Source organism: Mirounga leonina, unplaced genomic scaffold, assembly GCF_011800145.1.
Source record: "Mirounga leonina isolate KUSES-001 unplaced genomic scaffold, KU_Mleo_1.0 Mir_127, whole genome shotgun sequence".
NCBI lineage: Eukaryota > Metazoa > Chordata > Mammalia > Carnivora > Phocidae > Mirounga > Mirounga leonina.
In genome coordinates, this window is record NW_023270316.1 from 30,269,270 (window position 1) to 30,290,219 (window position 20,950).

Here is a 20,950-nt window from a genome sequence, read left to right on the forward strand (position 1 = left end):
TTGTATGTTCTACATTTTTCATTTTTTCCTCCTCCTTTCTTGCCTGCCTTTGGATTATTTTTTTTCCTATTCCATATTTCTCCCTCTGTTTTTTTATTTTTTATTATTATTTTTTTAAATTTCTCCCTCTATTAACCTGGAAGTGATACATTCTACTGCTGTCTTATAATGGTTACCTGGAAATGTCAACATGCATACTTACAAATCGAAGTCTAGAGTTAATAGCTTTGCCCTTTTCTCAAATGGCACAAGGAATTTAGACTACATTAACTATAATAACTCCCTGCTTATATCTATTGCTAAAGTTGTAATTTTTAACTCCATAAGACATTTCTATTATTTTACAAAATCAATATTTAATTACTCACATATATACTTTTTTTTTTTTTTTGGCTGCCGTCCTGTACTATATCTCAGACTCTTCATCCATGATATTTTTCCCAAGAAATTTTTGTAACAAACGGCAATATATTGTAGTGGTTAACAGCGTGGCTTCCAGAGCCAAACTCCTTTTACTTTTTACACTGCTTTTTATTTCTGCTTTATCATAAGGAAACCGAGGCAGAGAGTTACCCAGCAACATGCCTAGGGTCACATTTAGTAAGTTGTAGGGGCAGGATTTGGACCCACCAACTCCTTATATTTAAACCAATAGCACCCCCTCCACTGTGGAGGGTTTGTAAAAACCCGTGGTCTAAGAAATCTGTTGGTGGCACAACAGGCCAGAGGCCTTCTCCACTGTCAGCAAATTTACATGTAGGTTCAAATTCCTCCTACATCTTGAGGTTCATGAAGTTCATAAAGAACTCCTCTGTAAAGATTAACTTTACAAGCAAATTACAGGTGACTTGAATTTCAGCCTTATGAATGCTTATAAAATCAATTTCTCTGTGTTTCTTGCATATTTATTATTTTGCTTTAGGTAACTGGAACTGTCTGGCAAAATTTATAGGACAGGACTCCTTCCATAAAAATCCAATTCTCTTTCTGGACTCTTTCCACCTTGCTTCCCTTATTCCTGGGCAGATCAACCATAAACCCTTGCTTTATAAAGCAAATCACCAAATTCTCCCCAATATAAAGTCACTTAGATGTTGATAAACCTCAGGAGAGATTTTACGATGGAATTGGTAAATGCTGGGTAGATTTTGAAACCATCTCTGGTGGAGAGGGTCCTTTCAGCAGAGTGGTTAGCACAGAACAATCTTCTAGGTCTTCTAGGTTCTCTACGATCTCCAGAAGGCTTTCTACTGTGTCGCGGGACAGCGTGCTGGAGGCATTGGCTCTGAACTTCTCCCGCAGGTCCTCCTGGCTCAGTGGCTTCCTCCAATGGCCGTAGAAGGTATCCGAGCACTCTGTGAAGGTGGCTCCATCACTGAGAGTGACATTTACCTCACAGTATAGTGTGTTGAAGCTTGGCAGGTTGTCCCGAGGGTACTCCAGCTGCACTTTCCTGAGCAGCTCTCTCACCTGTGGCCTGTCGATCTGGCATTTGTGGAAGGATGGGACAGTGATGCCACCATCGAGCAGTGTGGTACAGGCCACATACTGGAACGAGTGACGAGCTTCATGCTCCGAGTCTGGGAAGGGCCTGTTGACGTACTGGACATCTGGAATTCTGAGCACAATTCTCTCAATGCGGTCCGTGGGAAGCAGGGCTCTGTCTGTTACAAGGTGCTTTCGGACGGATGTGACTGCGTCCGCCACCCAGTGGGTGGCCAGATGTGCAGGGAACCTCTTGAAGGCCACATCCTGCTGGTCCAACAGCCATGTGTGGGAATCTAGGTTTGGAAGAACCTGTGGGGCGTAGTTGGCATAGAAGGCCCCAAAGCCCATCTGCGTGTCCAAGACCTGCTTGTTTCCTTGGAGACCCAGCATTGCCAGGAAAGCGGATTCCATCCCATGCCTGGCAGCATTGCCGATATGAAGAGGCTTGGTCTGAGTGGCAGCATTTGCCATGGGTGCCCCGGCATGAGAAACAGCAATAGCCAGGGCCTCTTGGCACTTTGTCATGCTGAGCCCTAAAAACTTGGATGCGGCCGCCGCACTACCCAAAGTTCCTACCACTGAGGGGGGATGGAATCTGAAAAGTAAAAAAAAAGCAAAGAGTTGGAGATTTACAGACCTCAGTCACCAGGAGGCAGTGTAGTTAGTGGTCAGGCGTGTGGATGCCGCAGGCCTGCTGCCTAGGTTCAAATCTCAGCTCTGCCACTTACTAGCTGTGTGATCTTAGCAAAGTCACTCAACCTCTCTGCACCTGTTTCCTCTCCCATAAAATGGTGCTAATCATAATATCTACTCATAGGGTTTCGTGAGTTTTGAATGAATCTACAGGCTTACAATAGTGCCTGACACAGTAAATTTTTAATAATTATTGCCAGAAAGGCAAAAGTTGTTATTTGCTGAAATCCCACGTAAGTAGCTATAAAAATGGAGAGCCTGGTAGAAACTGAAAATTCACTCAGTATTCCAATTTACTCCTCTCCTAGCAGGCGGGATCAACTGGAAAAGTAAATATAAGATTGAACTACATGATAGAGTCAACATGGGACCATTTTTGATTAGTGGGTTGAACAGTTTCAAGATCTTCTGAATGTTCTCAGTCTGAAGGACCTTAGCAAATATCAAAGTAGATTCTACTTTGAGATGGGATTAGGAAGATTCACAGTACCCGTGGATGCCAAAATGACATGAATCATCCTCGGACTAGAGGCCCCAATTAATTTTATGCTCGTGGTTGCTTGACCCTCTAAACCCAAAGGAGACTTTTCATTAGTACTTCTGAAGTCACACCTTTATATATGGATATATGGTTTGATATGTGACTGGAAAATTGACTTAGCTGTCAGCACTAATGTTAATATTTTCAACTGAGCTAAGCTCTATGTCAGAAGGCTCCGCAGAGATAATGATCAACAGGTGAAGGGGGCATGTGTCTGCCTCTGGATGGGGCAGATTCTCTCCGTACCTCTTTGGTATGTCACTGGCTTCTTTGGAGAAATGCAATAATTGGCCTTGTACTTCAATCCCAACATTGAAAGCCAGCAGCAGATCAAGGCCAGAAAATGTTCGACTTGAAGGGAGAGCTTCTGCTAAAGCCATGAGGACAGGAAGGACAGCTCCAGAAGGGTGGGTGGCGGGATGCCATGTGTCATCAAAATCCATTGAGTGAATCTATGTAAACAGACACACAGCAAACAAAAACCAAAAAAGTAATATTTCTCTAAATGCAGTGACCAGTAAGGGTTTAGTTTCATAATAACTTTATTTGATGTGAGATTTTTTAGATCTGATTATCTGAAAATAAAACCTATAAGCTGGCTGTAATTCTTAATCATGTGGCTGGGCACTGAGACATGCTGTCCTCTGCCTAGAGCAGACAGGACTTTGGGGAGCAACTAGAGAGCCCCCAGTGGGCTTGGATCTTACCCAGGTAGCCAGAAATCTCTGGCACAGCCCCTGGAAAGAGCTATATCTCCCTTAAAAATAAGGCTATGAAATTAGGTGGTGGTTCCTCTCTCCCCCCCCACCCTTCAAATAAGTTACACTAAAAGTTTAATATCATTTATTCCATATCAGGCCATATATTTTTGTACCTTTTCATTATGAAATAATTTTAAATTTACAGGGAAGTTGCAAGGACTCTTGAACCCAGATTAACTATTAAGCTATATTTTAAAATCATTATTTTCTGCTATAGGTTTTATTCCTCTTCATCCTAGCCATTAGCTTATCCCTTATACGAAATAGTAATAACCAGAAGTTCACTTAAAAATAGAATTCCAGGGGGGGCACCTGGGTGGCTCAGATTGTTAAGCGTCTGCCTTCGGCTCAGGTCATGATCCCAGGGTCCTGGGATCAAGTCCCGCATCGGGCTCCCTGCTAGGCGGGGAGCCTGCTTCTTCCTCTGCCTCTGCCTCTGCCTCTCTCTCTGACTCTCATGAATAAATAAATAAAACATTAAAAAAAATAGAATTCCAGGGGTGCCTGGGTGGCTCAGTCGGTTAAGCATTTGCCTTTGGCTCAGGTCATGATCCCAGGGTCCTGGGATCAAGCCCCACATCGGGCTCCCTGCTCAGCGGGGAGCCTGCTTCTCCCTCTCCTTCCCTCTTGTGCTCACTCTCTCTCAAATAAATAAATTAATTAAATCTTAAAAAGTAGAATTCCATGTCTATTGGATGTGGCTGGTCTGGACGCTGGACATCTACTCCTGGATGCACTGCTGGATTTGACTTTCAATATTCTGAGCTACTGTCCCAAACCATAAAAATATCTCAGAAGTCCCAACACATTCACGTCTAAATTATATCTTGTATATAGATACAGACTGCCGCTGACACACAAAGCAAAAAAAATCGTCAGATGAAAGTGCTGATTTTTGCTTCAGAAAATGTAGACACCATATGGCCATTGTTTCTTTCTCAATAAATATCTGGTGAATGAATGGATGGATGAAAAGCTAGTTATTGAATAGAAACTGGCACTGGTTACAACAAAAGGAACTGAGTCTAGATACCGAGTTTTGTATTTTTTGCTATCTATATTCAAAGTTTAATAACACCTCAAAGTTTTAAAACACCTTAGGGTGTTTTATCTAGGTCCTCCATCTTATTTCCTGTGCTTCACAATTTGTTTGAAAAGCATCAATTCACTGTCAAACACAAAAAAATGAAGTAACTACATAGAAGAGAGGACAGACCACTTCATCTCTCTGAACTTCAGTAACTCATCCGTGAAATATGGAAACCAAACAATTTCTGAGCTATTTCCTGGCTCTGAAATTATTATTGTCTCACAGTTTAAAAGATACGTAAGCCTCCTTACAGCCACACCGTTCACAAAAGCAGCATATGATGGCGGGAGCCTTAGGTCTGGTCGACCCCAAACACTGCTGGACATGTTGGAACTGTAGATCTGGAACCAAAGAATATCAATCAGTGATACAGAGTGAAAACACGACATGCCAGTCACCACTTCAAGAGCTGTTCCTCATCTTTGGAGGCAATACTTTAACGGTGCTTATTTGAACACTTTGTGCTGAATCGCAGCCTTAAACCATTGGAATTTTCTCTTCCTTGTAGGAATACACAAATTTCCCCACGGAAGGGAGAGGAGATGTTGGGGCTCTGTCCCAGGCTGAGATCCACAGGTGTGCCAAGGGATGGAGTCTGAATTTATTCTTATTTATTCCTTGAGGGTAAATACTAGGGAAGGTGGACCAATTGTCTATACCAAGTACATCCTTTGGAGAGTGGGTGCTCCATCTCCCACATACACACCCACTCTGCTCAGAGTGCTGAACCAGCTTTTTCTCCAGAGACTCTTAAAGTCCTTGCATGAATAAATGGTAGATGTTATTGGGGTAGACGCTATTCCTAAGACTGGTCTTTAGACAGTAACTTAGTGAAGAATATAGATGAGTATTAAAACTCATAAATAGAGCATAAAACCATATACAACAATGCTACACACACCAAGTACTATCTCTGAAACAAAGAGAACACATATCTCCAGGCACATTGGTGGGATAACTCATGAGCAGGCATTTGGTTTTATATCTAAAGTAGACACCGAGCTTCTTACCTTACTGTATTCGCTGGCTTTGTGAAACACTTCTGTACTGGTTCCCAGGAAGCCAACACCCAGAGTATCCAGAATCATTCTCTTGCTTCTTTGAATAACGTGATCTGTCAGGTGCCCCACTGTCAAGCCATGGATCACTCTGGCAAAGCTTTCTGTGACAGACTTTAAAGAGAAGAGTGTTAGAACAGTGCTACATGCAATTTGTATTTGCTTATTCCTTGCTGTACAAGAGCTTGAGGTACTTTTTTTTTTTAAAGATTTTATTTATTTATTTGACAGAGAGAGACACAGTGAGAGAGGGAACACAAGCAGGGGGAGAGGGAGAGGGAGAAGCAGGCCTCCCGCCAAGCGGGAAGCCCGATGCGGGGCTCGATCCCAGGACCCTGGGACCATGACCTGAGCCGAAGGCAGACGCTTAACGACTGAGCCACCCAGGCGCCCCAAGCTTGAGGTACTTTTATGTGACGAGTTTTGCTCCACTAGGGGAAAACCAGTTAATCAACCTAAGTTCAATTCCTGAGAAATGATGAGCACGGAGCCCCTGCTATGTGTCAGGCAAAGGGATGTGGAAATGCCCGATAGCTAGTTTCTGTCCTCGAGTTGAGGACACAGGCCAACATGCGGGTGATGGCCACAGAGAGAGTGGGCTATGGCGTAGGGAAGCACAGAGTTAGGAGACGATGGGAGGGACACCTTGCAGATAAGGTGGGCATGCTGGGACCGGTGTATCCATCTAGGAGCTGCCATTGTTAGATATGCGCCAGGTGTCATGCTGACTGTTGTAAATACAATATCCATTGAATGCCGCAAGTTTCTGGGTAGGTGTTATGAGCATCATCTCGCTTTGCAGGTAAGGAGACCCAGACTTGATGTCCCTGAGTTATACAACTCTTATATGGTGGAATTTGGACACAAATTCCTACGGGCCTAACTCCAAACTGCTGCATGTAATTATTAAGCCATGTTTCTTGAGGAGGAAAAGAAACATCGGAACACGTGGTGTTCTTGTTGAGAATGAACATTTCTGGTCCCTACTCCAGACCTCCAGAATTAGACTACCCCCCCACCCACAAGTGAACTAGAAGCTTTGGAAGCATAGCACAGGATTCTGTGCTTTCATTAAGATCTTTAGGTGATTCTTAAATGTTCTAGGGCTATCATGTCCAACGTGGTAGCTACTCTCCACGTCAGCTATTGAGCATTTGAAATGTGGCTAGTCCAAACTAGGATGTGTCATAAGAGTAAAATAAACACTGGGTTTTGAAGATTTAGTAGGAAAAAAAGAATATAGAGCATCTCAATAATAATTGTAAAATATTATGTGTGCTAAGATGGTAATATTTAGGATATGTCAGTAAATGAAATGTAGTATTATAACTAATTTTATCAGCTTCTTACTTTTTAAAATATGGCCACTAGAAAATTTAAAGTTACACTTGAGAACCACTTCCTGTCTATTCTTGTTGGTGGAGATTACCTGTACGCATTGATACCTGGGCTGGTTATGAAGACTTACGGGAGTCAGCAGGTGAAGGTGCCCGGGACAAGTATGGAGGTTAAAGGCAGAGGTGGCAGCGTGGACTGGGGCTTAGAGGTGTGAGGGATGCAGTGATTTAGGCAAAGCCCAGCTGCAGAGCTGCACACAGGGGACAGAGGTGAGAGGGGTTTGCAGGCTAGGACTGAGTGGTGGAAGTTACACCAGGCTGAAGACTGTGGCTTAAAGGGGAGCCATGGTGCTGTCTTTAAAAAGGTTCATATGATCAGAACTGTGTTTTGCAAAGACTTCCATCGGCCCTCATGCAGAGAATGGATTGAGAGGGGTAGACAAGGGCAGGTAAGAGACTGCTGCAATAGCCCAGGTTCTGGGTGGGGATATGACGGTGCCATGTGCCAAGAGAGGGAGCACAGGAAGAGGGGCAGCTGTCTGGACAGTGATGATGGGCTCGCTGTGAACTTGCTGAATATGAAATGCCCGTGCTCATCCTAGCGGAGAAGACCATTCTGCTGCCACCCACAAACCAGATCATAAAAACCTGCAGGATTATTTGCATTTCAGAAGCAGCAGAGTGTTTTAAAATTCATTTAAATATCAAGTTCTTCAATGTATAGGTGATTGTTTTGTTTTCTACACGTCTTCCCAAGAGAACATCTATTATGTACTACTGAAAACACCCACTCTTCAACTGTATCTCATGACATGCCTAGTACTTAGCACCACTTAGTAAATGTCAGCTTGTTTCCCTTTTCTGCTCTGATTATTGCATCATCGTACAATTTCCTTTGCCTCTCTGAGCATCAGATACTGCTTTTTAAAACATAGGCTATAGGGCGAGGGGTTTTTGAATCAGAGGATCTGGGGTGTGGTGTGTGGGGCTCCCTGATGCTAAGATCAGTGTCTGGGCAGAGGTTCAGAGATGGAACCAGTGGCCATCTGAAAGTCCTCAACCTGCCCACCAGCTGGTCCCCTATTTTCAGTCTTGAGATGACCAAGTCACAGAACCCTTGCCATTTTCAAAAAAGGATGGGCTATGTCCTATGTCTCTGAAACTTTGATAGAAAGGTGAGGGGAGCCTGGGGTGGGAGAGAGCAGGAGAGAAGGCGGATGGGAGGGAGAGGGGGCTGGCACGGATGTTTCTAATTAGGATGGAGAATAATAACTTGGATTGTCCTGCTGCTAGAAATGTGGGTAAACATATTTAGGGACAGGGGCAGGGAAGGAGGGAAAAGCACTGGCTTGATGATCCACCAAGTAAACTGAGAACTGGTTGGATCCCTTGTTCTAAGCAAAATGACCTCTTTTCAAGCTCTCTTTCCATCCCTACAGCTCCCACAGTTGAAGGCATTTAGTGATTGGTCGTTCATCTCTCTGGGGTTAGATCCAACCTGGGAGAGGCTTATGCGGACACGTGTGTGCCTGGGGAGCATGTGTCGTGGGGGCAACCACATGGAGCCTCGAAGGGGATTATGGCCTCCATTTGCATGATCCCATGGCGCTAGAGACCTACGAAGGTAGGTCCCCCTGAGGATCTCCTGACAAGTCCTGGATAGCGCCCTTGTCCCAAAGAAATGCTCCCGAGGAAGAAGGAACATGAGAACATAAACATGCAACTGCTCAGCTGTCTGTAGGATTGAACCCGTCTAATGTTTTTTTGGTCTTCCTGATTTTCTCATGGCATTTACAACTCTTTTTAGTAAAATACTGTGATCAATGTATAAATTAAGGCAAAACATGCAGCCATTTGATAAATATTTCACAAGTTCTTGCCATGTGTCTGGCGCTGTGCTAAGCTCTCTAGAATACCAAACCAAGATGTTAGGATTCCTGCTACAAAAAGATTATCTTCTCCAGGGAATTAAGGACAGTAAATAGACCATTCAAAAGGCAATCTGGCCATGCCATAATGGACACAGACAAAACCAGCAGGTTAAAATTCAATGAGCTTGTAATAATTCATTTTCTTCCTAATTCTGTGCAACAGAATCACATCTCTTACTGGTAAAACACCGATGAAAAACCAGATGCAGGTAATTAGATAGCCCAGAGGCTATGAGAAATGCTAAAATGCCATTTCTGAAGAAGAAGCAGGAAGCTCTAAGGACATTGAGAAAAGGAGAGGTAAGCTAGAAAACCAATTTAAATAAGCCACGTAAGATGTGACAATACCTTGAGCATCTTGTCGAAATTGGAGGCGTATCTCAGGCGCAAACTGGAGGAGGACTTCACCGGCTGGGTGACACCCTTTATACCTTTCAGTCTTCCCAGCCCATTCCCCTTCTCTTTGTTCTGACCCTAAAGTTTCCACTATTTCAACACCTCCCACATATGTACACTCACTTCCAACTTCCTCATGATGAGTTGTTTAACCTACAGGGGATGAGGAATTAAACGAGGCCAGGAGGGAATGGAGAGATGTCAAATGATTTCTCATAGACATCAGGGAAGTGCACTGACAGCAAAGCTAGGATTGCATCCTGGGCTTAGATGCCAGACCTCAAACGCAGAAAAATGCACCCTCTTTTATCCAGATATTCCTGCTCTGAAAAATTTATGCTAAGGAGATCGGCATGGATGTATGGAAGAAAAAAAACAACAACACAGATTTGCTTATAAGATTAACTAGAAACAATCAAATACCCCCAAACAGTGAGTTGGTGAAGTAAAATAGGGCATGGGCAGTGTTTAAGGCACACTCATTTACCCCTTCATGTCACCCCTGCTGGTCACTGTTGTCTGGGGACAAATGTGCCAGCCTGAGTTCCTGGTAGCTTGAGATTAAGAACCTAGAAGGGCATTGGGAGTTAATCACGCTTTTCTCCTGCTCGACACTTGTTGGGTCCTGCCCTGCCTTTCTGAAGATGCAGATCTCTGGTTCCTGGTCCTCTGTTTAGCTGCTGGGATACACGGCCTGCCCCCCTGCTCTCTCCCACGGCACTGACCCCACAGCCTGTCCAGGCCTCTTTGCTTATAATCAATCACTCTGGCATGGCTAGTCTGGATCTCGCTCTGCTTCTCTGGGTAATTACTGTTTCCTTAGTCTTAGACGGTTTATACTCGTAGTGGTCCAAAAAAAAAAAAAAACAAGTTATTTAACATCTGAGCAATTCTTAAGACCACTTTTACATGAAATGAAAAATAGGCTATGATGACTTCAACCATCTCACCGTGGAAAAGCTTTATAAAGGAATGATGGGCGCCTGGTGGCTCAGTCCGTTGAGCATCTGTCTTCGCTCTTGGGTCATGATCCCAGGGTCTTGGGATGGAGCCTGCTTCTCCTTCTCCCTCTGCTTGCCGCTCCCCCTGCTTGTGTTCTCTCTCTCCCTCTCTCTCTCTCTGTCAAATAAATAAGTAAATAAAATCTTTTAAAAAAAATAAAGGAACGATGAGCTTTAGTAAGTCTGATAGGCTTTAATGTAAAGTGCCATCATTTAGCTTTTCTGGGCTCAAGTTTTGCCAGTATTTTTTTTTTTTTTTTAATATGTCAACTTGGCTAGGCTATGGTATCCATGTGTTGGGTCAAATACCAGTCTAGATGTTGCTTTGAAAGTGTTTTTTGGATGTGATTAACATTTAAATCAATAGACTTTGAGTAAAGCAGATTATAATCTATAATGCGCCTCATCCAATCAATAGAAGGCCTTAAGAGAAAAAACTGAGATCCCCCAAGAAGGAGTTCTGCCTCCAGATGGCTGTTCAGACTCCAGACTCCTGTGTCCACTCTTCCCTGGCTCTTCAGGCTGCCAACCTCCCCTGCAGATTTCATGCTAGCCAGCCTTCACCATTACATGAGCCAATTCTCTGAAATCTCTCTCCATTTGAATTCATTCTAATCACACACACACACACACACACACACACGCACGCACACACACACTCAACCTTCTATTGGTTTTGTTTCTCTGGAGAACCCTAATACAAAATGCCCTCAAGGCCAGCGGCTTCCATATCATTTGTCTTTGTATCTCCAGTACCTTTAATCATCTGGGCCCCATTCTGGTGCTGTGTGAATGAATGGGTGAGGGAGGGCATGAATGTGGACCCTAGTGAGTATGGTAGCTCTAAGTCCCTCCCCTGTTCTAGTTTTTGGACAGTTGAGAAATTGCACTTCAGCCCCGGGGGGTAACATTCTGCCTGCATGTCCTAAAATGGACAGCAGGGGCTTTTCTGAAAGGCTCTGGAGCTGCTCTGCCTCCATGGACTTCTGGAACGCTGGGGACCAGTATCAGCTCAGGAGCTCATCCTGGGGAGGGATGAAAGCGGACTGTGGGACCAGTTGGCGTCAGGGAGTAATGAGGAGGAGTTTAGAGACCAATGGGCCAATCCAGCAGGGCTTTGCTAGGAACATGCCTTCATGAAGTCACGTGAGCGACCATGCAGGATCCAGCACTGAGTGCTGAGCTCTACTGGGGAGGGACTGCCTCACCCTCTTAAAAGGCTGAGGCATAGGGACACCTGGGTGGCTCAGTCATTGAGCGTCTGCCTTCAGCTCAGGTCATGATCTCAGGGTCCTGGGATCGGCCCCGCATTGGGCTCCTTGCTCGGTGGGAAGCCTGCTTCTCCCTCTCCCACTCCCCTGCTTGTGTTCCCTCTCTCGCTGTGTCTCCCTCTGTCAAATAATTAAATCTTAAAAAAAAAAAAAAAAAGGCTGAGGCATAGATCAGAATGCCAGTCTGTCATTTTATACTTTGGATGTTCCTTTCCGTTGCAAGGCTAGGTGCTTTCACCGTGTAGGGTCTTTCCCTAGGGCAGTGTGGCTGGGAAGTCAGGTGAGTAATGAGATGCTGCTTGCTGAGTATGACTGGAACACACACAGTGGCAGGGATTTCAAGGACATTCACCAGGACATTCACAAGTCCCTGCTCCTACAGAGTGGATATTTCTCTGTTGGTCTTCACCAGATGCAGTCCTTTTAGGTTACCCTAGATGGTCTCTGTTTACTTATTTTTCTCTATTCCCCTTTAAGAATCTATACTGATCGTCTTCCTCTTGTTGCAACACTCCTATACATGACAGCACATTCTTTTTTGGTTATGTTTTCAGTGTAGTTCTCAGAAATTACATTTGAGTTCTTGTAACTAGTAAGGTGTCTGCTTACTTGTGGCATATCATGTCTACCTGAAGTATCTTCATGGTCCTGAGACCTTATCATTGCTCTTAGACATCTCTTGTTTCATCTCATCTTTAGCATGGGTCATTTGTACAGAACTCAGTCATTATATGTGGATTTTTCTAGTTTAATTTGCAGAGGTAATCTGTGTGCCCCATCCTGGGGGTCCCTCATGTTGCTCCAATGCATGAATCACAAGGAATAGATCCAAGAATGAATGGGACTGATCATGTTTAAAAGTATTAAAATTTTAAGGTAAATAATTAGTGGAAAGTTGGGGTGTAAGAAGGAAAATGATCAGGAATGACATGATTGAAAAATACAGTAAGTCCAAAAACAAGGTTGAATAGGGCCCAACAAGGATAAAGAGTAGGTGAGTAAGTGAAAAATATGAAATGCCACACAGTACACTTGCGTAGGTTGTGAACTGCTCCTATGTAGGAGGGCTCCATCTACATCATAGACATTGTGGCTTCGTAGGACTACGATGCTAATTGCATAGCAGAAGACATGAAATTTTTCATTCCAATGAAATCGTTATAACAATTTTTCTGACGAGGAAAGTAAAGTATGCTGGAAGACAATTCTGCATGGGTCTCACACGTTTCTTCACATTTTGCCAGCAGACTCACTGACTGTTTATTCCAGATTATCTTTTGAAAAATGTGCATAGTAAACAGCCTTGGAAAGTAGAAGTATTATCTCTGTGGAGGAAAGGGCAAGCAGGCTTACTGCCCATTATAGAAGATTTGGGTTCCCTGAATTCGGGGTTCCTCTCCTGTAATAAAATTCCCTGCATGTGCAGATGTCACCTCTTTCCATTGTTGTGGGCAAGGGGGCTTTTCTTGTTGCAAGAAAAAGCTGATACTCTGCTATTTCTGTGAGTAATAAAGTCCTTTGTTTCTGGCCCAGAAGTCTCGTGTCTTCTGCCACCATCCATGAAACTGTGGTAGGCTACATTGTTAGCATGCTTGTAGGGTAATATCTCAGTCCTTGACATGGTGTCTGGAAGAAGGGGAGCATTTTTCTGCATAGCAAAAAGGTACTCTATGAACTACCAGCAGCCAGAGAGGAGCTAAGTCCAGAGCATAAATATAAAGGGGAGAGAAGGTGGGGATAAGCAGCGGGGATGGTTTTTCTAGCCATTTCATTGATCATCTATGTACATTGAGGCCCCTCACAACTTCTAAGATCAGTGCTGACTTCAGTGTAAGATGCTTAACCCTTGCTATCTAAAAAACTCAAGTAGGGGAGATTTTAGAAATCTGTTCCTCAGGTAAGGCCCCAGACCAATGAAACAGACTCTCTAAGGGTGACAGGCAGGCATCAAGTATTTTTTAAATGTTCCCCAGATTATTCCATCTGTAGCCAAGGTGAGAGCCTAAGATCCTGAGATTTACTGATGATGTTCCCTTCCTCCTGTGTAGTCAGCACTTACTGGTCTCTGGCCTTCCACTCTGGGATTTAAGGCTTGCTCCCTTGCCAGATATGTACCTGGCTTTGTGCAGAGCCCTACAGTTTCTCTAGTTCTTGCCGGCTCTTTCTTCAGTCTTTCCCTGGGGCCCACAGATCTCTCCAGATGCTATCTCTTGTCTCCATGCAGTTCTGACTTTTGTCTGATTTCTCCTAAGCTGTGTCAGGCTCCACTGGGCAACAAATTATTTCTTTAAAGACCCCAAGCACTGAAAAAAAGAAATGTAAGTCCCTTCTACCCTTTCTGCCTACTTGTAATAAAAATCAATATTTATGAGGCACTGTCTGAATATCAGGCACTATTTTAAGAACTTTATATATATTAATGTGCTGTTTAATTCTCAAAAAACATCATGTTCTCCATTTTGCCGGCGAGGAAACTGAGAGTTGAGTGACCTGCCCGAGGTCACCCTGCCAGGACATGGGAGAGCCAGGACTTAGAGACAGGCAGTCTGGCTCCAGGGTCCACACTCAGCCACGCAAAATGGTAAAATAAGGGTAAAGGAGTTGAATAATAGGGATTTTCCCCATGGTATCTATTTTGATGCTTTTTTTGGGGAAAATGTCAAATTCTTTCAAAAATTTTGGCTTATCTTTTTGGTGTCCCTGCCAAGCAGATGCCGGAAGGCCTTGCCCGTTTCCCCTGTTGGGCAATTGAGTGCTGCTGTTGCCTCATGTCACACTTCCCTGACACTGAGCAGGGGCATCGGTGCTGCCTGGACATTGGATGCAGGGGACATATCTGCTCGACAGAGTTTTAGCCGGCACCTGCAGGGTCTGTTCTCCCAAAGCCCACTCACCAGTGTGGGTGGGTCTGTTAAATGCTCATTTCTGGCAGCTAACTGGGCATTGGCCTGTCTGGCGTGGTTGTCTTAGCCCCAAGACAGCCTTGGCTCCCGTCCTCCTGGGAAATAACCCAATATGTATTTTAGTTCATCTAGGCTAGCAGATTTACTTGTTGAGAAGAGTGGTTCTCAAACTGTGTGTATCAGAGTCACCCGGAGGGCTTGTCCCTAGAGTTTCTTTTAGAAAGTCTGGGAAGGCCCAAGAATGAACATTTCTGACAGGTTCCCAGGTGGTGTCCATCCTTCTGGTGCCATACCCACGCTCTGGGAAACACTGCCTTACACTCGTGCTGCGGTGTGGTCCACCCCAGTGTCCGCAGGGGGCTTGCTGGAAATGCAGAATTCCAGGCCCAGCCCGGACCTATTAAATCAGAATCTGTGTTCATTAAGTTTCTCAACATGTGATTTGTGTGCACCTTGAAGCATGAGAAGTGTTAGTTTAGACCACGTATTTTTGACCCCATTTAGGACTCTTAAATGTCAAACAAAGATAAGCCTTATTGGTTATCAATATCCAAAGTAGTCAGTACATTATACTATATTCTGGCCACAAAGGAGACCAAATAAGAATTTATGGGTGACTTAGGGCAAATCTATCACAACTCACTCCAAATGACTCAACATTATGTCCTTCTAACAGAGAGAAGGTAATATCTTCAAATTGATAACAATTTAAAAGATTGTTAATACTCATATGCTCAATGCAGTCTAATGCCAGACGGGAAAGATGAGCTTTTTTAGCCCCTTCTCTTCCAGTAAAACAATGGATGGCATAACATACACACTCAATTTAGAGGTTACTTAGAGTTTGAATACTTTGAAAATCAGTCAGTTAGAAATACAATCTGTTAGTTCTGGGTCACTGATGTAGGAGATAGAAAAAAAAGAATGCTATTTTTACAGTTACTCTTACATTTTGGAAAAAATAAAGATAGGCAGACAAGATAAAGTACATCAAGTTTTCTTTCTAAAAAGTGGGAAGAAAAAAAAAGAGTTATCGAGATTCTTGTTATTTTCCCTAAGTGTCAATGAAGATTTTTGGATATCAAAATCAAAGATGAATGATCAGGTAAGTGTCCAAACACAGTAAGAGAAAATAATTTGCATGTCAATAAATTCTGACAAGGTGTGTGAGAATAATCAAGCAATACCAACAAAACCTCTACTTCAAGCCCAAAATGTGCAAAATGCAAGCATCTAGTAAATGTTTCTGAAATATAAAATCTAAATGCTACAAAAGCCTGAAACTTAATAGTCAAAATAGCCATCTTTCTTGAGTGTTTATGATGGGCCAGCAACCGAGCTAAGAGCTTTATCTATATTCAACACAGTCTCATTAATCCTTGCCCAAACCTTCTGCTCCCATGTTTGCTTGTATTTTGCAGATGAGGAAACCAAAGCCCAAGGAGTATTCGTCTTTATATATGCATGCCATCATTATGGACACTCTCTGCAAGAACCTCTTGAAATAATTATTAGCTTATTTTGCCTGAATGTTGCTGGTAGGAGGATACAGAGGGAAACATTCACATATTTCTTTCTTTGCCTTTTATTAAGATGAAGAATGTTTCAGTGACCAATCGTCTTGCTGTGCCTGAGACTGAGGCGTTTCATTGCCCCTGGCACACTGCGATGTTGGTTAGTCTCTGGAAAATGCAGGGAAGTGCAGCCTTGGAGTTTAGGCTCTGTAAGCGGTGGGCTCCAGCTTTTCTCTAGTTTTATTTTTTTTAAGATTTTATTTTTATTTGTTTATTTTTAAAGATTTTATGTATTTGACAGAGAGAGAGGGAGAGAGAGAGAACACAAACCGGGCGTGGGGGCCAGAGGGAGAAGCAGGCTGCCCGTGGAGCAGGAAGCCCAATGTGGGGCTCGATCCCAGGACTCTGGGATCATGACCTGAGCCGAAGGGAGACGCTTAATGACTGAGCCCCAGGTGTCCCTCTAGTTTTAGTTAACAAGCACTTCTTAGTGAGAAAAGGGGACTAAAAGCCCTTTAGTGCCTTAAGATCTATTCTTAATGGATTAGTGAATGCTGAGCCTGCTGGCACTAGAATTGGCTTTTTTTGTGTGGCTTTTTTCCCCTCCGCCATGGTGATGGATCTGTGGGAGATGGTGGGCCTGACGAGAATCACAGTCTGACGTCTAGGAACCGGATCCTGTGATCTGCCCCACATAAAGGAACACGGTGAAGTAATCAGCTTTGAACGACCCTGGATGTGTTTCAAAGGCTGTGTGCCCTTGGACTGTTTTAAGTGGTAAACGAAAAGGCCAGCCTGCCTTGCTGTACACCAGTAGTCTCCCCTGTTTTGTTATTTTGGCTCGTGAACTCATCTTCAGTGAGGTTGGTGTGGTTTGAAGTGTAGGGGTTTGGAGCCCATGGGCGAGAAAGAATTCTTGAGACATTTTTGGTGCAAAAAGGTCATTTTATTAAAACACAGGGACAGGACCCATGGGCAGAAAGAGCTGCACGGGGTTTGTGAGGAATGGCTGATTATAACACTTTGGAGCTGTGGGAGGTAAAAACAAAGAGAAATTTCCAAAAGGACTTTCATCTGCTAAAGAAGACTCCCAAGACCCTGGAGGCCTAGCTATTGTCAAGCTAAGGTTGTTTCTCCCCCTAACAAAGCATGGGCATTAAGACAGTAGGGTTTCCTGGAGGAACATTATACTCTGCCTGCCTCAAGTACTTGTCAATGGGCTGCAGGTTATAAGGACATTTCATTTTGTCTACATTTCCTTCTGCTGGGAGTCCCTGCATTTCATGGTTTTGGAGTGGGGAGGGTGGGAAGCATTTCTTATGCTAATTTCTGGCTTGATAGATGAGGATCATGCACGTAGTATAAAGTCAAATCATAAGACCATGGAAGGACAGACCTATGATTGTTAATTCTTGTGGGGGATACTTTCCTACCCTACTCAGAGCCCACATGGAGATAGGCAGGCATTCTTGTTGACTCCCTATACTGGTGGATAATTTTTCTGGTGTATCTAGGGCGGCCAGATGAAATACAGGGCTCCTAATTTCAGACTGGCAACAAATACTTTTCTAGTATAAGTATGTCCCAAATACAATACTGGACATACTATATTAAAAACTTAATTGCTGTTCATTTGCATTACTGATTTAACTAGATGTCCTATTGAAGGATAGTTGGAAGGCAGGCAGGCAGGGAGAAGGGCCCCCCCCCCAACACTCTTAAAAGGATTTTACACCACCCTGGAAGGAGCCCTCCACCCTTTCCCACGTGATAGGTAGATGACAAAAATCTGATTAGATGACAGGTGCCAGGAGGGTTAATCAGATAAAAACAGCCCACCAACAGGCCCATAAAAACCCCTAGACCTAGAAACTCGGGTGGCAACCTTCTCGGGTCCCCGCTCTCTTTGGGAGCTTTGTACTATCACTTTGCTGTCGCTCAATAAACCTGGCTTTGCTGCCCACACTCTGGTCTACCTCTTCATTCTTTGAAGTGGTATGACCAAGAACCACTGGCATCGACAGAAAAAAGTCCTCTAACGCTGTTATTATTTGCTAAATATGGCAACTCTAGGCGTATCTTTTACTTGGGCCGAGGTCTTTTGGGGAGGCAAGCTTTATTTGGGGTCTCAGTTGAAACTTCCCAACTTGACTGAGGTCTCCTTCCACGAAGACTTTAAAATCTCAATTCTGAGGGGTGCCTGCCTGGGTGGCTCAGTTGATTAAGCATCTGACTCTTGATTTCTGCTCAGGTCATGATTTTCCTTATTTTCTAGGCTCAGGCATGTCTTTAAGAGAATGTTTGTCATATTTTGTCCAGGATTTCCAGGTGTTTTGCAGTGAAAGGGTTCCCGGTTATCTGGGCTATCCTGTTACAGAACATTGAAACTGCCACCCGTCTGTAAAAGTCAACTAGTAATGAAGGAAAATTGGAAGGCAGGCAGGGACAAGGAGCCCCGCCCCAAGAGGAAACCGTTTCACCCTTTAAAGGAGTTTACACCACCCTGGAAGGAACCCTCCACCCTTCCCCACGTGATAGGTAGAGGACAAAAACCTGATTGAATGACAGGCACCTGGAGTAACCCTCAGATTAAAACAGCCCACCAACAAGCCCATTAAGACCCCTAGGTCTAAATGCCAAATGGCAACCCTCTCGGGTCCCCTGCCTCTTCGGGAGCTTTGTACTATTGCTGAGTAACTATCACTCAATAAACTTAGCTTTGTTGCCCACCACTCTTCGTCTGGTCTACCTCTTCATTCCTCGAAGGAGCGTGACCAAGAACTGGGGGCATTAAAGGAGAAGAAATCTGGTAACACCGAGGCCTCTGGTACTATACTGGTGTCAGGAAAAGTTAGTATTCAGCTCTCTAGACTTTCAGAATTGTTCATAGGAGGGAGATACTATGCGTGGTGAAGTATATTTGACCTAAATATAAGTCAACAGTGTAGTGAGATACTTTGAAATCAGGCTATTATAAAACAAATAAGTTTCGAATGTACCAAAGGCTAAAGATACATGGGAAAGAATAATTACAGAGCACCTAATTAATTGAAGACAATGTAATTTTAAGTCTAGAGACTTAATTCCTACGGTAGTGTTACGGATGGTCTTACCAATCACTAAATTCCCTTAGAGCAGGAGCCCTCCCCAGCAGGGTTGCATTTCCCCTTCCCGGCCTGTGACTGCGGTTTCGCTCTTAAAAGGGAAGAGCCAGCAAGTGATTTGTGACTTCTATCTCTTTTCTCTTTTTCTTTTTTTCTTTTTTTTTTTTAATTTTTAAAATATTTTATTTTTATATTTGACAGAGAGAGACATAGTGAGAGAGGGAACACAAGCAGGGGGAGTGGGAGAGGGAGAAGCAGGCTTCCCGCAGAGCAGGGAGCCCGGTGCAGGGCTCGATCCCAGGACCCTGGGATCACAACCTGAGCCGAAGGCAGACGCTTACCGACTGAGCTACCCAGGTGCCCCTTTTTTCTCTTTGTCATGATAATCTTCCAGTGGTAAGAGGCAGGGAACACCCACAGCTGATTACTATGGATATGTAGAGTGAGCAAGAAAAAAAAAACCTCTTTGTACTTTTAACCTACGGGGGGGGGGGGGGGGGGGGGGAGGTGCACAATTGGTCTATCTTGACTGATACAGGTACCCTAGACCCTCAGGCATGATGCTAGGTACTGAAGCTACAACAGTGAGCCGCTTAAATGGAGTCTTTCTCCTCATGGAATTTAGGTTCTGATGCAGGATACAGAGATTAACTAAATAGAAAAATTAACATTAAAAAAAACCTGCAGGGCGCCTGGGTGACTTAGTGGGTTAAGTGACTGCCTTTGGCTCAGGTCATGATCTCAGGGTCCGAGGAATTGAGGATCGAGCCCCACTTAGAGCTCTCTACTCAGCGGGGAGTCTGCTTCTCTCTCTCATGTTCCCTCTGTGCTCTCCCTCTCTCTCAAATAAATAAAGCCTTAAAAAAAATAAAACTGAGATAAAAATTTTGAAGGAAACCAATTTTTGGTAAAATTAAAATGTATTTCCTTAAAATGATACCCCACCTATTTCTAGAAAAGCCAGAGGCTATTACAAAATCAAACACAATGCACAATTTAGACCAGAGATACATTAATACAGCAGAGGAATCAATGTTACAGGGCCCTTGGGACAAACCAATTACTGCAGTAGGGCACAATAATTTTCTACTTCTCTGGACCTGAGGCAAAAAGAGGAAATATTTGAGTAATACCATTCTTACTGCTTGGCAGCAGGGCGCAGTCCAGCTTTTTCAGGAACTGAAGTTTTTCTTGCCCTGAATCAAGAAGCAGTTTATCATCTGGGTTTTCCATGAGGGATGTTGCACAATTTAATGGGCAGTAACTCTAATTTTGCAAAGGTCACAGGGACATTGTTTAAGTGGATGTTCCCACTTCTGTGGGAAGGATCCATATTTTCCTCAAAAAAGGGCATGAAATGGGGCACCTGGGTGGTGTTGGGGGAATTTCATTGTCCCCTAAACTATTGCTCTGCTTGGGGCCCTTAGCATTTCTTACTTTGGCCACAGAAAAGGTCGCCTAAGCGTACTGTCTGCTTCCAACCTCATTCTCTTAATGGCATCCTCCTTTAGACCACAAGAGTGTTCTCTCTAAAACACAAGTCTTTGTTATGTGTTTGTATAAGTTCCTTAAGCGCTTCCCATCATTTATAGAAGTTTCTTAAAAATTCAATTCTTGGGCAAATGCATCAGAGCCACCTAAGTGGTTGTTAAATGGAAGATTTCTGGCCCTTGCCCAGATCTACGAAATCAGCACCTCTGGGGGAGGGGGTGCGGTGTACTTTTTTAAAAAGTATTTTTATTTTTATTTTGAGAGAGAGAGACTGCAGTGCGGTGGGGGGAGGGGCAAAAAGAGGGGGAGAGAATCCTTAAGCAGATTCCAGGCTCAGCATGAGCCACATAGCAGGCTGGATCTCACAACCC

The 20,950-nt window shown here is 43.8% G+C and overlaps 2 protein-coding genes across 3 annotated transcripts in view; one reads left to right on the forward strand and one right to left on the reverse strand.

The window, feature by feature from the left end:
- The window catches only part of LOC118009326 (glyoxalase ElbB-like), a 55,738-nt gene that overhangs the window by 14,656 nt on the left and 20,132 nt on the right, over window positions 1-20,950 (forward strand). The window lies entirely within an intron of this gene.
- ACOD1 (aconitate decarboxylase 1) lies at window positions 1,084-9,301 on the reverse strand. The gene is made up of 5 exons (XM_035003222.1): window positions 9,248-9,301; window positions 5,584-5,745; window positions 4,825-4,914; window positions 2,969-3,174; window positions 1,084-2,083 (listed from the first exon to the last, which is right to left on the reverse strand). The coding sequence occupies exons 1-5, from the start codon at window positions 9,254-9,256 to the stop codon at window positions 1,117-1,119; spliced, it is 1,434 nt and encodes a 477-aa protein (XP_034859113.1). The 5' UTR covers window positions 9,257-9,301; the 3' UTR covers window positions 1,084-1,116.